Source organism: Cygnus atratus, unplaced genomic scaffold (genome assembly GCF_013377495.2).
Source record: "Cygnus atratus isolate AKBS03 ecotype Queensland, Australia unplaced genomic scaffold, CAtr_DNAZoo_HiC_assembly HiC_scaffold_163, whole genome shotgun sequence".
In the NCBI taxonomy this organism is placed as follows: Eukaryota; Metazoa; Chordata; class Aves; order Anseriformes; family Anatidae; genus Cygnus; species Cygnus atratus.
Window position 1 is genome coordinate 1 of NW_026109756.1, and position 18773 is coordinate 18773.

The following is an 18773-nucleotide window of genomic DNA, read 5'->3' on the forward strand; positions in this document are numbered from 1 at the left end:
CCCAGCCTCGGCCAATCAGCTGCGGTGAGCCTTCTGCTGGCACCGCCCCTTATGCAAATATGCTCGACACCCCCTCCCTTCCCAGCGGCCAATCAGCTTCTGGAAAGCTGCTGTATGCAAATGAGCGTGGGGACTGTGGGAACCAATCAGGAGGCAGCACAGGCTGCAGGGGGAGGGGGTTTTTATGCAAATGAGGCCGCCCACGAGCCAATCGCGTGAGGGCGGGCTGTGGTGCAGGGGCAGGCTGTATGCAAATGAGCCCCCGTCACATGGGATGGGTTATGCAAATGAGCTGGGCAGGTCGATGGGAGGTGACAGGGCGGGGCTTCTTTATGCAAATAACCGGGGGCAGGCAGCCAATCAGAAGCGGCGCCCGCGGGGGGAAGGATCAGGCCATGCAGATGACTCACGGCCCTCAGCCAATCAGAGCGCCCAGCGGTGCCGGCGCTGCTCCGGGTGGGGGGGGGGGGGGGGGGGGCAGCCAATGGCATTTGCCACGTGGGGCCGTATGCAAATGAGGGGGGGGCATTGGGGTGTCCCCAATGTCCCCAATGTCCCCTATATCCCCCCAACCCTATATCCCCCTGCCCCTATATCCCCCTGCCCCTATACGCCCCCGACCCTATACCCCCCCAACCCTATATCCCCCCAACCCTATACCCCCCTGCCCCTATATCCCCCTGCCCCTATATCCCCTGACCCTATACCCCCCCGACCCTATACCCCCCGACCCTATACCCCCCTGCCCCTATATCCCCCTGCCCCTATATCCCCCGACCCTATATCCCCTGACCCTATACCCCCCCGACCCTATACCCCCCCGACCCTATACCCCCCCAACCCTATATCCCCCCGACCCTATACCCCCCTGCCCCTATATCCCCCTGCCCCTATATCCCCCGACCCTATATCCCCCGACCCTATATCCCCCGACCCTATATCCCCCGACCCTATACCCCCCCGACCCTATACCCCCCCGACCCTATACCCCCCCGACCCTATACCCCCCCGACCCTATATCCCCGCCCCGCAGGCGAAGGACAGTGACGATGAGGAGGAAGTCGTCCACGTCGACCGCGACCACTTCATGGATGAGTTCTTCGAGCAGGTCGGGGCCCCCGCGCCCCTTATAGAGACCCTATAGGGACCCTAGGGGCTCCCCCTCACCCTATAGCACCCCCCTGCACCCTATAGATTCCCCCACACCCTATAGGTTCCCCTCACCCTATAGGTTCCCCCATACCCTATGCCGCTCCAAACCCTATAGCCTGACCCCACTTCTGTAGGTACCCTATAGGGACTTCCAGATCCTATAGGGCCCCCCCACACCCTATAGGGCCCCACGCAGAACTTATAGCCCCCTCCCAGATCTTAAATGTCCCCCCTGATCCTATAGGTCCCCCCCAGGCCCTATACAGGACCTAGAACCATGCCAGGCCCTGTGTGACTCCTCCAAGCCCTATATAGACCCTATAGAGCCCCCTTGTCTGCTATAGGGGCAACCCACAGACTTCATAGGTCCCAGCCCTATATAGGGCACCCCAACAGCATATGTGCCCTATATGTGCCCTATACATCCCCATTCCTCTTCTCATGTCTCTGTTACGTCCCTGTATGTCCCTGCCACCTCCCCATATGTTCCCGTACTTGTTCCCATCGCCCCTATATGTGTCCCTATACATCCCCATCCATGTCCCCACATCCTTCTGCACCCCTATACGTCCCCGTCTCCCTCATACCTGTCCCTATATGTCCCCATCCATGTCTCCACATTCTCCCGTGTCACCAAACTTGTCCCTATTTCCCCTATACGTGTCCCCATATGTCCCCATACATGTCCCCATGTCCTCCCGTGTCCCCATACTTGTCCCCATTTCCCCTATATGTCCCCATCTCCCCTATACATGTCCTATATGTCCCCATCCATGTCCCCACATCCTCCCATGTCCCCATACTTGTCCCCATTTCCCCTATATGTCCCCATCTCCCCTATACATGTCCTATATGTCCCCATCCATGTCCCCACATCCTCCCATGTCCCCATATGTGTCCCCATCTCCCCTATAACTGTTCCTATATGTCCCCATCCATGTACTCATGCCCTCCCATGTCCCCATACGTCCCCATCCATCTCCCCACATCCTCCTGTGTCCCCATACATCCCCATCTCCCCTATATGTGTCCCCATATATTCCCATCATGTCCCCACATCTGTCCCCATCTCCTCCCTCTCCCCATCTCCTCCCTGTCCCCATACGTCCCTATACCCGTGTTCCCCCATGTCCCCTATATCCCCCCATGTCCCCTATATCCCCCCATGTCCCCTACATCCCCCCCGTGCCCTATAGGTGGAGGAGATCCGGGGCTGCATCGAGAAGCTGTCGGAGGACGTGGAGCAGGTGAAGAAGCAGCACAGCGCCATCCTGGCCGCCCCCAACCCTGACGAGAGTGAGCGGGGACATTGGGGACATTGGGGACATCGAGGACATTGGGGTCGTTGGGGACATCGGGGACATCGAGGGTGTTGGGGACATCAGGGACGTTGGGGACATTGGGGACATCGGGCACGTTGGGGACATTGGGGACGTTGGGGACATCGGGGACATTTGGGTCATCGGGCACGCTGGGGACATTGGGGACACTGGGGACATCGGGGACGTTGGGATATTGGGGGCACTGGGGACATTGGGGACGTCGGGGACGTTGGGGACGTTGGGGGACACTGCGGTCACCATGGGGTTGGGGTCACCATGGGTTGGGGTCACCAGGGGGTTGGGGTCACCTTGGGATGGGGTCATCATGGGCTGGGGACACCATGGGGTTGGGGACACCATGGGGTTGGGGTCACTATGGGGTTGGGGGTCACCTTGGGGTTGGGGTCATCATGGGTTGGGGTCACCATGGGGGTTGGGGTCACCTTGGGATGGGGTCATCATGGGTTGGGGTCACCATGGGGTTGGGGACACCATGGGGTTGGGGTCACTATGGGGTTGGGGGTCACCTTGGGGTTGGGGTCACCATGGGGGTTGGGGTCACCTTGGGATGGGGTCATCATGGGTTGGGGTCACCATGGGGGTTGGGGTCACCTTGGGATGGGGTCACCGGGATCGGGGTGACACGGGGGTGGTGGCACCGTGGAGGTGACGCGTCCCTGCCCCTCCCAGAGACAAAGCAGGAGCTGGAGGACCTCACGGCCGACATCAAGAAGACGGCCAACAAAGTGCGCTCCAAGTTGAAAGGTGACCTGGCGGCGGCCATCTTGGGGTGGTCTTCTTGGGGTGATCTCCGTGATGGTGGTGGTCTTGGGGATGTCCTTCATGATGGTGGTCTTCTTGGAGATGTTCTTCATGATGGTCTTGGCCTTCTTGGGGTGGCCATCTTGGGGTGATCGGCACGATGGCGGTGGTCTTCTTGGGGTGATCTCCAAGATGGCAGTGGTCTTCTTGGGGTGATCAGCATGAGGGCGGTGGTCTTGGGGATGTCCTTCCTGATGGTCTTGGCCTTCTTGGGGTGGCCATTTTGGGGTGATCTCCATGATGGTGGTGGCCTTCTCGAGGTGTTGAGGTGGCCATCTTGGGGGTGTCTTGCCTGATGGGGGGCGGCCATCTTGTCCAGGAACGCCATCTTGTCTGCAACCCCGCCTGCCTCTTGGTGTGGTGGCTGGGTGGGAAGGGGGAAGGGGGGCGGCAAACACCCCCCCCCCCAGGGTGAGGACAGCGGTGGGGGAAGAGGTCACAACTGCCCCCTCCTGCAGCCATCGAGCAGAGCATCGAGCAGGAGGAAGGCCTGAACCGCTCCTCGGCCGACCTACGCATCCGGAAAACGCAGGTATCCTTCCTCCCCCACCACCCCTCTCCTTCCTCCTCCTCCTTCTTCCCCCTCCTCCTCCTCCTCCTCCTCGGTGGAAGTCCCTCACCCCACACCATGCCCCTCCCCACGTCCCCAGCACTCGACGCTGTCCCGCAAGTTCGTGGAGGTGATGACGGAGTACAACGCCACCCAGTCCAAGTACCGCGACCGGTGCAAGGACAGGATCCAGAGGCAGCTGGAGATCAGTAGGTCACAGGAGAACTGGGGGGGGGGGGGGGGATGTGTTGGGGTTTGGGGGAGCAGGACCCCAACATCTCCTCCATCTCCCCGCAGCCGGCCGGACCACCACCAATGAGGAGCTGGAGGACATGCTGGAGAGCGGGAAGTTGGCCATCTTCACCGATGACGTATGTAGAGACCCGTTGGGTCATCCAGAACCCGTTGGGTCATCCAGAACCCGTTGGGTCACCTAGAAACCAATGAGATGCCCCTAAAAATCCAGTGGGTCACCCAGAACCCAACTAGATTGCTCCAAACCCCATGAAATCACCCAGAACCCAGTGAGATATCCCAAAATCCATTGGGTCACCTAGAACCCGATGAAATGCCCCAAATCTTTGTGTGACCAAGGAACTAGGAGGTCACCTCTGACTTGTTGAGGTCTCTGGAGCCTGAGGAGCTCCATCCTGTGCTCTCACCCCGTCTCTCTTCTCTCCTGCCAGATCAAAATGGACTCGCAGATGACCAAACAAGCCCTGAACGAGATCGAGACGCGACACAACGAGATCATCAAGCTGGAAACGAGCATCCGGGAGCTGCACGACATGTTCGTGGACATGGCGATGCTGGTGGAGAGCCAGGTACAGGGGAGGGGGCAGAGGCGGGGGCTTGAACCCACTCACGTGTCTCATCTAGACACCATCAAAAGGTCCCAAGCCCACCAAGGGTCATCCGAAACCCACCAGAAGCCATAGATTGGGTTCATTGGCTCGTCTAGATGCCATCGAAACCTCTTGAGCCCACCAAGATCCTGTTGGGTCATCTAGGACCCACCAAAAGCTGTATCTAGGGCTCATTGGCTCATCCAGACACCATCAAAAGGTCTCAAGACCACCAAGGGTCATCTAGAACCCGTTCAAATCTCTCGATGACCACCAAGGGTAATCTAGAACCCGGTCTGATGGTTCATCTAGACATCATCAAAAGCTTTTAAGCCCACCAACAGCCCGTTGGGTCATCAAGAACCCACCATAAGATGCTCTTGAGCCCACCAAGACCCAGTTGAGACACCTAGAACCAACTGAACCTCGTAGAACCCCGCTCATTGGCTCACCTAGACACCATTAAAGGTCTCAAGCCCACCAAGGGTCATCTAGAACCCATTAAAAACAAGGTTTGATGGTTCATCTAGACGTCACCAAAAGCTTTTAAGCCCACCAACGGCCCATTGGGTCATTAAGAACCCACCATAAGTAGCTCTTGAGCCCAACAAGACCCAGCTGAACCACCTAGAACCTCCTAGAACCCCACTGCCAGGATGCCAGTGTCTCCCCTTTTGGCTGTCGCCCTCCTCGGGGGGGGGTCTCACAGGGTGGTTCTGGCTCTCAGGGCGAGATGATCGACCGCATCGAGTACAATGTGGAGCACTCGGTCGACTACGTGGAACGGGCTGTGTCGGACACCAAAAAAGCCGTAAAGTACCAGAGCAAAGCCCGGAGGGTGAGTGCAGGGGCGGGAGGGGAGGTGGGGGGCCAAGGGGGTGGGGGGCCAAGGAGGTGGTGGGCCAAGAACCTGGACAACCAGGGGTCCTCAGCGTCGGGTCCTCTCCTGCTCCGTAACGCTCTTCTCTTCTCTCCTCCCCACGCTGCCCGGATGCCTTTTTTTTTTTTTTTTTTAAATAATGTTTTTGGGGTAACGTAGAAGAAAATTATGATCATAATTTGTTGCGTGGTGCTGGGGGTGGTCTTGGCCTCCTCCATCGGGGGCACGTTGGGCTTGTAGGGTCCCGGCGCGCCCCCCCCCCCCACCCCCCCCGCGGCAGTAATTAACGCTCCCTTCCTCCCTCCCCGGTAATGAGAATAACCACATTAAGCGAGACTTAAGAATAAATTAAGAGACAATTAATTGTTCATGCGAACGGACATAACAGCACGTGGTCCAATCACCCGCCGCCCTCCCGCCCTCCCCCCCGCACCGCGGGCCAGAGCGGCCCGGCCCGACCCGGGGCCGGTAAATCTAAGCGGTTCGTTGGCCTCCATCCATCCCACCATCCTGCTCCTCGGATGCCTGGGTCCTCCCCCCCCACTTCTTCTCGCCTCCTGCCCCCTCCCCCTCCACCGCCATCTCCCATCCATGCGCTGTGCTTGTGCCCCGCCCCCCCCCCCCCCCCCCCCAGGGCAGGGGTCCCAGCATGGGCTGGGGGGGGGGGACACGCCGGGTGCGGGGAGCCCGGGAATGTGCCCCGAGGGACAGGAGGTGGCCCTAGAGGGGGGCTACGAGGGGTCAAGGACGGGGGGTGGAGGTTGGGGTGGGCCTAGAGGGGGGGTCCTAGAGTTGGGGTGACCCTTGAGAGGGGTCACGGGTTGGGTTGACCTTAGGGGAGCAATTATGGAGGCAGCTGGCTTGGGTTGACCCCAGACAGGGGGGGTCATCGGTCAGGTTGACCCTAAAGACAGGTCATGGGGTCGGGTCAACCCTAAAGAGTCACGGCCCAGGTTGGGTTGACCCTAGGGAAGAATTCTGGGGACATCCAGGGTTGGTTGACCCCAGGTAGGGGTCATGGGGCATGTCGACCCTAAAAAGGGGTCATGGTTGACCATAGAGAGGGTCGATGGGCTGGGTTGACCCTAAAGAGCGGTCATCGGTTGGGTTGACCCTAAAGAGTCATGGCCCAGGTTGGGCTGACCCTAGAGAAGGATTTTGGGGGCAGCTGGCGTGGGTTGATCCCAAAGAGGGATCCCAGGAGGTTGGGTTTGAACCCGGTGAAGGGTCCTGGGCTGGGCCGAGTCAGCCTGGCCCCAGTGGGAGGCTGGTGGACGGGCCCTGGGGCTGGTTTGGGGTCGGGTTGACCTTAGGAAAGGTTGGGGGGGGCGGGGGGGGGGGGGGTTGGGTTGTCCCACCCCCGTGGGGGTGAGGGTGCCCCGGAGGTGGGTCGCATGGTGGGGGTCCGTGAGGGGGCAGGAGCGGCTCTAGCCCATTCCCAGCGCGCATCCGAGGCAACGCCATTACCTGCCTGACTAACCCACTAACTACTCATCCAACCAGCTAACCACCACCCATCCAGCCAGCCAACCAACCAGCTAACCACCCACCCAGACAGTTAAACAACCACCCACCCAACCAGCTAACCACCCAACCAGCTAACCACCCACCCAACCAGCTAACCACCCACCCAACCACCCAACCAGCTAGTTAACCAATCATCTAATGACCTACCCGTCCACCCAGTCAACTAACCACCCACCCACCCACCTAACCGCTCAGCCAACCAGCTAACTAGTCACTCAACCAGCTAACCAGTCGCCCATCCGAGCAGCTCAGCAACCAACCAGCTAACCACTGCCCACCCAGCCAGCTAATTAACCAGCTAATTAACCCAACTAACGAGCTAACTAACAACTCTCATCTAACCGCCATCCATCCAACCAGCTAACTGACCACTTAACTAACCCGTTAACCAGCCAGCCAACCAACTCATCGCCCAGCTGATCAGCTGACCGCCCAACTAATCAACCCATTGCTCAGCTAATTGACCCGTCGCGGAGCTAACGAACCAGCCAATCACCCGACTAACTACCTATCTGTCTCATCACCCACCCAACTAACCAACCAATCAGCTAACTACCCACCCACATGACTCATCACCTGCCCAACCAACCCACTGACTACCCAACCTACCAGCCAATCACCCGCTGACCCAACGGGCCAATCAGCCGCCCTCCCGGCTAACCAACCAAACGGCCAACTGCCCCTCCAAGCACCCGGCCAATCGTGACTCAGCCACCTCCCAGGCGCTCACCCACCAGCTCGAGCAGCCAATCAGCTGTCCTTGTGCCCCGGCACCCACCCAATGACTGCATGACCCACCCAACCACCCCAGTAATGACCCAACCACCCCGCTAACAACCCCATCACCCCGCTAATGACCCCATCACCCCGCTAACGACCCCACCACCCCGCTAATGACCCAACTACACCATCAACATCCCAACCACCCCATTAACGACCCAACGACCCCATTAACAACCCAACAACCCCATTAACGACCCAACGACCCCATTAACGACCCCGTGACCCCATTAACGACCCAACGACCCCATTAACGACCCAACGACCCCATTAACGACCCCATGACCCCATTAACGACCCCATGACCCCATTAACGACCCCATGACCCCATTAACGACCCAACAACCCCATTAACGACCCCATGACCCCATTAACAACCCAACAACCCCATTAACGACCCAACGACCCCATTAACAACCCAACAACCCCATTAATGACCCAACAACCCCATCAACGACCCCATGACCCCATTAACAACCCAGCGACCCCATTAACGACCCAACAACCCCATTAACGACCCAACAACCCCATCAACGACCCCATGACCCCATTAACGACCCAATGACCGCATTAACGACCCAACAACCCCATTAACAACCCAGCGACCCCATTAACGACCCAACAACCCCATTAACGACCCAACGACCCCATTAACGACCCAACGACCCCATTAACGACCCAGCGACCCCATTAACGACCCAACGACCCCATCAACGACCCAACGACCCCATCAACGACCCCATCAACGACCCAGCAACCCATTCAATGACCCCATGACCCCATCAACAACCCAACAACCCCATCAACGACCCCGTGACCTCATCAACGACCCCATTACCCCGTCAATGATCCTATCAATGACCCAATCAACCCCTTAATGACCCAATCGACCCCGTCATGACCCAATCAACCCCGTCATGACCCAACTTCACCTTCAATGACCCAACCACCCCATCAACGACCCCATCAAAGACCCAAATACCCCATCAACAACCCAACTACCCCATCAATGACCCCATCAATGACCCAACGACCCCATCAAGACCCAATCACCCCATCAAGACCCAATCACCCCATCAGCGACCCCATCAACGACCCAAATACCCCGTTAATGACCCAACTGCCCCATCAAAGACCCAACGGCCCCGTCACTGACCCAACTGCCCCCCCCAACGACCCCATCAATGACCCAACAACCCCATCGATGACCCAGCTGCCCCCCCAACGACCCAAATACCCCCCAAGACCCCATTAACAACCCAGCTACCCCCATCAACAACCCAACTAACCCCATCAAAGACCCAACCACCCCATCAACGACCCCACGACCCCATCAACGACCCCACCACCCCATCAACGACCCAGCCACGCCCCTCAACGACCCAACACCCCCTCCGCCCACCATCACTGACCCCCCCCCCCCCAAACACCCATCACTCACCCACCCCCCCCCCGGCCGAGGAACCACCCCGACTTAGATTTCCCGCCCCGCGGGAGCCGCCGCGGTGCTGCTGCGCCCCTGCGCTGCCCCCCCCTCCAACCCCGCGCCGCGGGGAGGGCTGGGGGGGGGGGGGGGCTGTGCTCCCCTGCCCCCCCCTCCTCCCCCCAAAGCCCCCCGGGTCCTGAGCTCTGTATCGTCCCCCCCCCCCTCGTGGTCTGTGATGTATTTGCTACGAAACCCATGCCACAAACGCACCTGCCTCTGCCTCCTTCCTTCCTCCTCCTCCTCCTCGGGATTTTGGTGGGGGGGGGGGGGGGGGGGGGCGACAAATATGGGTTGTTAGCAGTGTCTGAAGGGTCCCTATGGCTCCTATACAGTCCCCATAGCTTTCCCCAGCAGCCAGCGAGGCCCTATAGCTCTCCCAGTGTCCCTGCAGCTCCCTATAGCTCCTATATGGCTCCACATAGAAGGCAAGGGGTCCCTATAGCTCCCCTGAAGCCCCTACAGGTCCCCTAGTGCCCCTATAGCTCCCCTGGTGCCCCTATAGCTCCCCTGGCGCCCCATGGCTTCCTATAACTCCCAGAAGGCTCCCAGAGTGGCTATGGGGTTTCTATAGCTCCCCTGCCATTCCTACAGCTTCCTCCTATTCTCGGGGGGGGAGGGGGGGGTTCCCCCGTGCCCCCTATAGCTCCCATAGGTCCCTAGAACTGCCGTGGGGTCCCTACAAGCTTGTACAGCCCTTTACAGGATCCTATAGCCCTTTCACTGCTCTATGTGCTACCAAATGAATCTATATGAAGTCATACACATATATAATAGTTATATATACCCCTATACAGCTCCCTATAGCCCCATAAAGGACCCCAGCAGTCCATATGGTCTCCCATAGAGCCTATACATTACCACAGAGCCTGTACAGGTCCCTATAACCCCATACTGCCCCTATAGGCTCATACATTCTACGGTTCTGTAGAGTCCATATGTTCCCATACAGCCTACAGGTCTCCCTATAGCCCCATACAGCCCCACATAAGTCCGTAAGAGTCAATGATGGCCCCACAGAGCCCCGAAGCCCCCCCTGTAGCCCCTACAGGTCCCCCCGGGGCGCCGCAGGGGGCACGGGTGGCACAAAACCGGGGTGTCGTTTCCTTACAAAGTTTAATAGGGTGTGTGGGGGGGGGGGGGGGCGGGGGGGGGACCCGTCGTGCCCCCCCCCCCCCCCCCCCTTTAAGGCTCAGGGAGGTCGTCGGAGAGGAGCATGGGGGAGCCGAGCTGGAGGTCGCGCTGGAGGCTCTCGAGGGCAGCCGGGCTCAGGCGGTGGACCTCCAGCCAGTCGGCGAGGAGCGAGGCCGAGAGCGGCGCCGAATCGCCTTGGCTGCGAGGGGACATCGTCAGCGGGGTCCCCGGGGGGCCCGGGACACGCCCTACGGGGAGCCTTGGGTGCCACCGGGGAGAGGGGGGGGCGGTGGGGAAGGGGGTGTCCCAAGATGTTGGTCAACGGGGTGGAAGAGGGACGCCAGGACTCTTGGGTTCCTCGGTCAACGGGGTGGAGGAGGGACACCAGGACATTTGGGTTCCTTGGTCAATGGGGTGGAGGAGGGACACCAGGACCCTTGGGTTCCTCATCATCGGGACATTTGGGGCCACCAGGGAGAGGAAAGCAATGGGGAACGGGGTGCCCAACACGTTGGTCAACGGGATGGGATATGGGATGGAGTGGGGACACCAGGACACTTGGGTTCCTCATCACTGGGACATTTGGGTGACACCAAGAAGAGGGACGTGGTGGGGGACGGGGTGTCCCAACACGTTGGCCAACGGGATGGGATATGGGATGGAGTGGGGACACCAGGACATTTGGGTTCCTCATCATCGGGACGTTCGGGTGACACCACAAAACAATGGGGAATAGGGTGACGCTGGTCAACGGGATGACGTTGACCAAGACGTTGGTCAACGGGATGGAGTAGGGACATCGGGACCCTTGGGTTCCTCATCATCGGGACATTTGGGGCCACCAGGGAAGCAACGGGGAACGGGGTGCCCCAAGACGTTGGTCAACGGGATGGGAAATGGGATGGAGTAGGGACACCAAGACTCTTCGGTTCCTTGGTCAACGGGGTGGAGAAGGGCCACCAGGACCCTTGGGTCCCTCCCCACCAGGACACCCGGGTCCCCTCTCACCTGTCCTTGCTGTCCCCCACCATGTCCAACGATTGGCTCAGGAACTCCTCCAGGTCGAAGCCGACCCCGTAGCCGGCCCCGCTCCCCTTGGGGGTCACCGAGAAGACGGGGGGCAGCAGGTCCTCCACCTTGGTGGCGAGAAGACGACGCTCAGCACGGGGTCCAGACCCAAAGGTGGGGGGACCTTCTCACCCAGGGGACACCCGGCTCCCTCACCTGCGACTTGGAGAGCTGTTGGGTGACGGTGGCCACGTCGGGGTCCGTGGGGACGGGTCCGGGGGGAGGCTCGGACCACACCTCGGTGCCCGGCCACGTTTCGGGAGGTCCCCCGCAAGGTGGGGGACACGGGGCCGGCGCGGGCCGGGCCGGGGGTCGTGGTGGGGCCCCGTCCCTCATCTTGGTCCACCGCTCGAGGAGGTGGCGGTCGTCGTCGGTGAGGACGAGGCCCCGGAGGCCCTCGCCGCGGCCGCGGGGCTCGCGCCGCTCCCGCTCCCGCTGCTTCTTCTCGCGCTCCTTCGCCCGCTCCTGCCGCCGCCGCCGCTTCTCCTCGCGCTCCCGCTGCCGCTCCGCCGCCGTCACCGGCTTCCGGCCCTCCGGCGCCTCCGGGGCCGCGCACGGCGGTTCTGCGGGGATTGGAGGTGTCGGGGGGGACGAAGGAGGCCAGGTATGGGGCCAAAAACCCCATCCTAAAACCCAGAAGCTCAAGGATGGAGCCCCCAACCCCATCCTGAAACCCCGAGGCTCATAGATGGAGCCCCCAACCCCACCCCAGGACACAAAAACTCTAGGATGGAGCCCCCAGCTCCATCCCAGGACCCCGAAACTCAATAATGGAGTCCCCAACTCCATCCCAGGACCCAGAAACTCAAGGATGGAGCCCCCAACCCCATCCTAAAACCCAGAAACTCAAAGATGGAGCCACCAAACCCTATCCCAGGACCCCAAAGCTCAAGGATGGAGCCCCCAGCCCCATCACAGGACCCCAAAACTCAAGGATGGAGCCACCAAAACCCATCCCAGGACCCCGAAGCTCAAGGATGGAGGCCCCAACCCCATCCTAAAACCCAGGAATCCAAGGACGGAGCCCCCAGCCCCATCCCAGGACCCCGAAACTCACAGATGGAGCCCCCAACTCCATCCCAGGACCCAAAAACTCAAGGATGGAGCCACCAACCCCACCCACGACCCCAAAACTCAAGGATGGAGCTCCCAACTCACCCCCACCCAGCACCCAAGACCCGGAAGTCCCAGCACCCACCCACAGGCCCCAGGTGCTCCCCACCTTTGCTCTTGTTCCTCATGGCCGACTTGAGCAGGGCGGCCTTGAGGGCGGCCTTGGTGTCATCCGAGATGGCGCCGTCCCGCTTGGGGGGCGCGGGGGCCCCCGGCTCCGCCTTCACCCGGGGAGAGTCCATTGGGCAGTCGGGGGCAGGGGCGGGGCCAGGGCTCGGCATGTCCACGTCGGTGCAGGGCCAGGCCGGGCCAACCCCAGCTGCGGCGGCGTTGGGCACGTTGACGTTGGCGTTGGCCATGTTGGCATTGGCGTTGACCATGGCGGCGTTGGCGTTGACCATGGCGGCGTTGGCCATGGCGGCGTTGGCCCTGTTGACGCTGCTGTTGGCCATGGTGGCGTTGACGCTGGCCAAGCTGACGCCGGCCACGTTGACGTTGGCCATGGCGGCGTTGGCCACGCTGACGCCGGAGCTGCCCATGTTGACGTTGGCCATGCCAACGCTGGTCATCCCGACGCTGGCGTTGGCCACGCTGACGTTGGCCATGTTGACGTTGGGCACCACGTTGACGCCGACGCTGGCCGCGTTGACGCCACCCATGGGGGCGTTCACGTTGGCCACGGCGCCGTCGGCCGCGCCGCCGCCCACGCCGGTGCCGCCGGCCGCGTTTTCGGCCGGAGCGAAGGCGATTTGCCGCCGGATGCCGTCGCGGCGCTCGTGGAAATCGGCGATCTCGGCCACGATGGCTGCCTTGATCTCCTCCTTGGTCAGCACCCGGCGGTCAAAGGCGAAGTCGAAGGCGGGGACGCACTCGGGCTCGTCCTCGGGGTCGTGATATTTGGCCAAAAACGGGTGCCGCAGCGCCTCGGCCACCCCGACCCGCTCGCGGGGGTCGAAGCGCAGCATCCTCCCCAGCAGCGCCAACGCCGCCGGCTCGGCGTCGCCGAAGAGGCTCTCCCACGGCACCGCCGGGCGCGGGGGCAAGCTCTGCACGTAGGCCCGCACCCGCTCGGCGCCGATGGCGGCCATGACGGTGGCCGGCGGCGTCCCCAGCACGGCCATGATGAGCTGCAGCTGGTGCACGTAGTTCCTGCCGGGGAAGAGCTGCCGCCGGCCCAACATCTCGGCGAAGATGCAGCCCACCGACCACATGTCGATGGCGCGGGTGTAGCGGTGCAGCGAGAGGAGCAGCTCCGGCGCCCGGTACCACCGCGTGGCCACGTATTCGGTGAGGAAGGCCTTGGCGTGGCGCGGGTCGGCGCCGAGCCCCCGGGCCATGCCGAAATCGCCGATCTTCAGCTCGCAGTTCTCGTTCACCAGGAGGTTGCTGGGCTTCAGGTCGCGGTGGAGGACGTTGGCCGAGTGGATGTACTTGAGGCCCCGCAGGAGCTGGTAGAGGAAGTAGCGGACGTGCTCCAGCGTCAGCGGTTGAGACGAGTGGATGATCTGGTGCAGGTCGCTCTCCATCAGGTCCAGGACCACGTAGCTGCGAGAAGAAAGAGGGACCCGGGCGTCCGCGAGGGGCTGGGGATGTCCCCATGGGTGCCACCACCCCCCTACGGACCCAAGGGACCAGGTGGGCTCCATCCCATGGGTGCTGACCACCCAAGAAGACCCAGGAGGGGTTGGGGACGTCCCCATGGGTGCCACCACCGCCCTACGGACCCAAGGGACCAGGTGGGCTCCATCCCACGTGTGCTGACCACCCAAGAAGACCCAGGAGGGGTTGGGGACGTCCCCATGGGTGCCACCACCGCCCTACAGACCCAAGGGACCAGGTGGGCTCCATCCCACGTGTGCTGACCACCCAAGAAGACCCAGGAGGGGTCGGGGACGTCCCCATGGGTGCCACCACCCCCCTACAGACCCAAGGGACCAGGTGGGCTCCATCCCACGTGAGCTGAGACCACCCAAGAAGACCCAGGAGGGGTTGGGGACGTCCCCATGGGTGCCACCACCACCCTACGGACCCAAGGGACCAGGTGGGCTCCATCCCACGTGAGCTGAGACCCTCCAAAAAGACCCAGGAGGGGTTGGGGACGTCCCCATGGGTGCCACCACCGCCCTACGGACCCAAGGGACCAGGTGGGCTCCATCCCACGTGAGCTGAGACCACCCAAGAAGACCCAGGAGGGGTTGGGAACGTCCCCATGGGTGCCACCACCCCCCTACAGACCCAAGGGACCAGGTGGGCTCCATCCCACGTGAGCTGAGACCCTCCAAAAAGACCCAGGAGGGGTTGGGGACGTCCCCATGGGTGCCACCACCGCCCTACGGACCCAAGGGACCAGGTGGGCTCCATCCCATGGGTGCTGACCACCCAAGAAGACCCAGGAGGGGCTGGGGACGTCCCCACGGATTCCACCACCACCCTACGGACCCGGCTGACCAGGAGGGGCTGGGGACGTCCCCATGGGTGCCACCACCCCCCTACGGACCCCCAGGGGCACGCACACGGAGCGGAACTCGCCGTAGGGGACGGTGGGCTTGAGGATGTCCTTGATGCCGATGATGTTGTCGTGCTTGAAGTGCTTGAGGATCTTCAGCTCCCGCAGCGTCCGCTTGGCGTTGGTCACCACGTCGAAGGCGTTCGGGATCTTCTTGATGGCCACCTGCTGGCCTGCCACCCCGAGGACCCCAGGGCTTGTCACCCATCCCGGGACCCCAGGGGACCAATCTCCCACCCCACGTGGACCCAGCCCCCGTTTCTTCACCCAAGGGACGCCGAAAATCTAGGGGACCCAACCCAGGCGGACCCAGATGCGCGGGAACCACGGTTCTCCACCCAAAGGGACCCAAGGGTCCAGGTGCCACCACCCAAGGGGACCAAGGTGTCCAAGAGCCACCACCCAAGGGGACCCAAGAACCATCACCCAAGGGACCCCATTGCCCAAGAGCCCCCACCCAACAGGACGAAGGTGACCAAGAGCCACCACCCAAGGGGACAATGGTGTCCAGGGGCCATCACCCAAGGGGATCCCATTGGCCAAGAGCCACCACCCAAAGGGACTTGGGTGTCCAGGGGCCACCACCCAAGGGGACCCAAGAGCCATCACCCAAGGGACCCCATTGGCCAAGAGCCACCACCCAAGGGGACCCAGGTGTCCAGGTGCCACCACCCATGGTGACACGGGTGTCCAGGGGCCACCACCCAAGGGGACCCAAGAACCATCACCCAAGGGACCCCATTGTCCAAGAGCCCCCACCCAACAGGACGAAAGTGACCAAGAGCCCCCACCCAACGGGATGAAGATGACCAAGAGCCACCACCCAAGGGGACACGGGTGTCCAGGGGCCACCACCCAAGGGGACCCAAGAGCCACCACCCAATGGGATGAAGGTGACCAAGAGCCACCACCCAAGGGGACAATGGTGCCCAGGGGCCATCACCCAAGGGGATCCCATTGGCCAAGAGCCACCACCCAAAGGGACTTGGGTGTCCAAGAGCCAGCACCCAAGGGGACCCGGGTGTCCAGGTGCCACCACCCAAGGGGATTCAGGTGACCAAGAGCCACCACCCAAGGGGACCCGGGTGTCCAGGTGCCACCACCCACGGCGCCACCCGTCCTCACCGGTGTCCCGTCGCCGGGCGGAGCTGACGACGCCGTAAGCGCCGGTGCCGATGGTCTCGATGACCTCGTACTCGTCCCCCACCTCGAAGGTGACGTCGAGCGCCCGCGCCTTCAGCAGGGCCAGGGGACCCCCCCCGGCCCCTTGTCCCCTCCCGGGGGGGTCCCGGCGCCCCCCGGCCTCCGCCTCCGCCTCCGCCATGGCGCCTGCGTCACGTCATCGGGTCCCCGGGTGTCCCCGCGGGCACTGCGCCCTGTCCCCAAGCCCCTGGGGACCCCGGGGGGGGGACACAAAGGGGTTGGTTTTTTTTTGGGGGGGGTCCAGGTGATGGGAGGGACCCAAGGGACTTGGAGGGGACCCGAGGGATCTGGGGACACCCACAGGACCCCAGAGGGACCTGAGGGACTTGGGGACAGCCACGGGACCCAAGAAGGACCCAAGGGACCCCAGAGGGACCCAAGGGACCTGGAGGGGACCCAAGGGACAGGACGGGACCCTAGGGCCTTGGGGACACCCAAGGGACCTGGAGGGGGCCCAAGGGACTTGGACGGGACCCAAGGGACTTGGGGACACCCAAGAAGGACCCAAGGGACCCCAGAGGGACCCAAGGGCCTTGGGGATACCCCAAGAGACCCAAGAAGGACCCAAGGGACCTAGGGACACCCAAGGGACCCCAGAAGGACCCAAGGGACATGGAGGGGACCCAAGGGACAGGAGGGGACCCAGGGCCTTGGGGACACCCCAGAGACCAGGGAGGGGACCCAGGGGACAGGGGGGACACCCAGGGTCTTGGGGACACCCAAGGGACCCCAGAGGGACCCAAGGGACCTGGAGGGGACCCAAGGCCTTGGGGACACCCAAGTGACCGGGAGGGGACCCAAGGGACTCAGGGACACCCAAGAGACCCCAGAGGGACCCAAGGGACTTGGGGACACCCAAGGGACCCCAGAGGGACCCAAGGGACCTGGAGGGGACCCAAGTGATGGGGAGGGGACCCAAAGCCTTGGGGACACCCAAGGGACCCCAGTGGCACCCAAGGGACCCGGAGGGGACCCAAGCGACAGGAGGGGACCCCAGGGCCCTGGGGACACCCAGGGGACACCCAAAGGACCCCAGAGGCACCCAGGTGACAGCAGTCCCCCCCCCCAAAAAGGGGGCCCACCCACAGCACCAAGAAGACCCCGCCCACACCCTCAGGGGCACCCCCACGTGACACCCGGGACCCCCACGTGACAGGACGGCCCCCACGTGACGGGAGGGGACCCTCACGTGACGGAGGGGGGGGGTCCCAAAACCTTCCCCCCCCCCCCCCAAACAAGGAGCAGGGCCCAGCTCCCTCCCCCCTCCCCCCGCCCCCCCGCGTAATGGCAGCGCCGCGGTCGCCATGGAGACGGCGCCGGGGCCGGTTGCCAGGGCGACGGGGGCGGTTGCCATGGCAACGGGGGGGGTGACAACAACAAACACCCCGGGGGCCGCTCTCACCTCCCCCCGCGGCGCCGCCGCCGCTCCCGCCGCTCCCCGCGGTGCCCGGATGTGGCGCCGGCCGGCCAATCAGCGGCCCCAGCGCGGGCCACGCCCACTCCCGCCGACGGCGGCCAATCAGCGCCGCGCTCGCCCGCCGGGCCTCGCCCTGTTGCTAGGGAGGGCGGCGTTGCTAGGGGGCGGGCGTTGCTAGGGGGCGGGCGTTGCTAAGGGAAGGGGCGGGCCGTTGCTAGGGGAGGCCGTTGCCATGGTGAAGCCGTCACTCAAAGCCGGCCGTTGCTATGCGGAAGAGCCGAGCGTTGCTAAGGGGGAGACAAGGGGGCGTGGCTTGGTCCCCGGGGGGCGTGGCCACCCCTTGCGCATGCGCGGGGCCCCCTCCCACCCCCGTCAGCCCCTCTTGGAGGGGGGGGCGGCATTTTGGGGGGAAACCCGGGCCTTTGGGGGGCGGGGGGGGGGGACGGGAAGTGACGTCACCGCTGGGCGGGGCCTCGGCACCGGATCCAGCCCCCCCTCTCCCCCCCCCCCCCCGGGTCCCTCTCGCTCGGCCGCGACGCTTGGGGGGCGCCCCCCCCCCCCCCGCCCCCAACCCCCCCCCCCGTAGGCCCCAAGCCCTGGGGGCCCCCTCCCCCCCAAGCACCCCCCCTCCAACCCCTGGGGGACCCAAAAATCGGGGACCCTCCCTCGCACCCCTCCCCCAGGGACCCCCCCCCCCCGAGCCTCCCATCCCCCCTCGACCCCCCCCCAAGATTTGGGGACCCCCCCCCCTTGAGCCTCCTGACCCCCCCCCAGGACACCCCAGACCCCCCCAAAGACCCCCCAAAATCCCCCAGGACCCCCCCAACCCCCCCCCAGTACTTGGAGACACCCCCCCAGGACCCCCACAACCCCCCCAAGGACTTGGGGAACCCCCCCCCAGGATTTGGGGACCCCCCCCAGGACCCCCCAACTCCCCCCAGATCCCCCCAACCCTCTCCCCCAAGATCCCC

At 63.2% G+C, this 18773-nt stretch overlaps 2 protein-coding genes across 2 annotated transcripts; one reads left to right on the plus strand and one right to left on the minus strand.

The window, feature by feature from the left end:
- Window positions 1-1087: 1087 nt before the first annotated feature.
- On the plus strand, window positions 1088-5506 carry LOC118261622 (syntaxin-1B). The gene is made up of 8 exons (XM_035572524.1): window positions 1088-1108; window positions 2349-2448; window positions 3165-3239; window positions 3755-3828; window positions 3947-4055; window positions 4144-4217; window positions 4533-4669; window positions 5464-5506. Exons 1-8 carry the CDS (start codon window positions 1088-1090, stop codon window positions 5504-5506), a joined length of 633 nt encoding a protein of 210 aa, XP_035428417.1.
- A 5040-nt stretch (window positions 5507-10546) lies between these two features.
- MAPK7 (mitogen-activated protein kinase 7) lies at window positions 10547-17835 on the minus strand. The gene is made up of 7 exons (XM_035572523.2): window positions 17788-17835; window positions 16308-16551; window positions 15190-15355; window positions 12786-14221; window positions 11720-12126; window positions 11504-11631; window positions 10547-10694 (listed from the first exon to the last, which is right to left on the minus strand). The coding sequence occupies exons 2-7, from the start codon at window positions 16504-16506 to the stop codon at window positions 10547-10549; spliced, it is 2484 nt and encodes an 827-aa protein (XP_035428416.2). The 5' UTR covers window positions 16507-16551; window positions 17788-17835.
- Window positions 17836-18773: the final 938 nt, after the last annotated feature.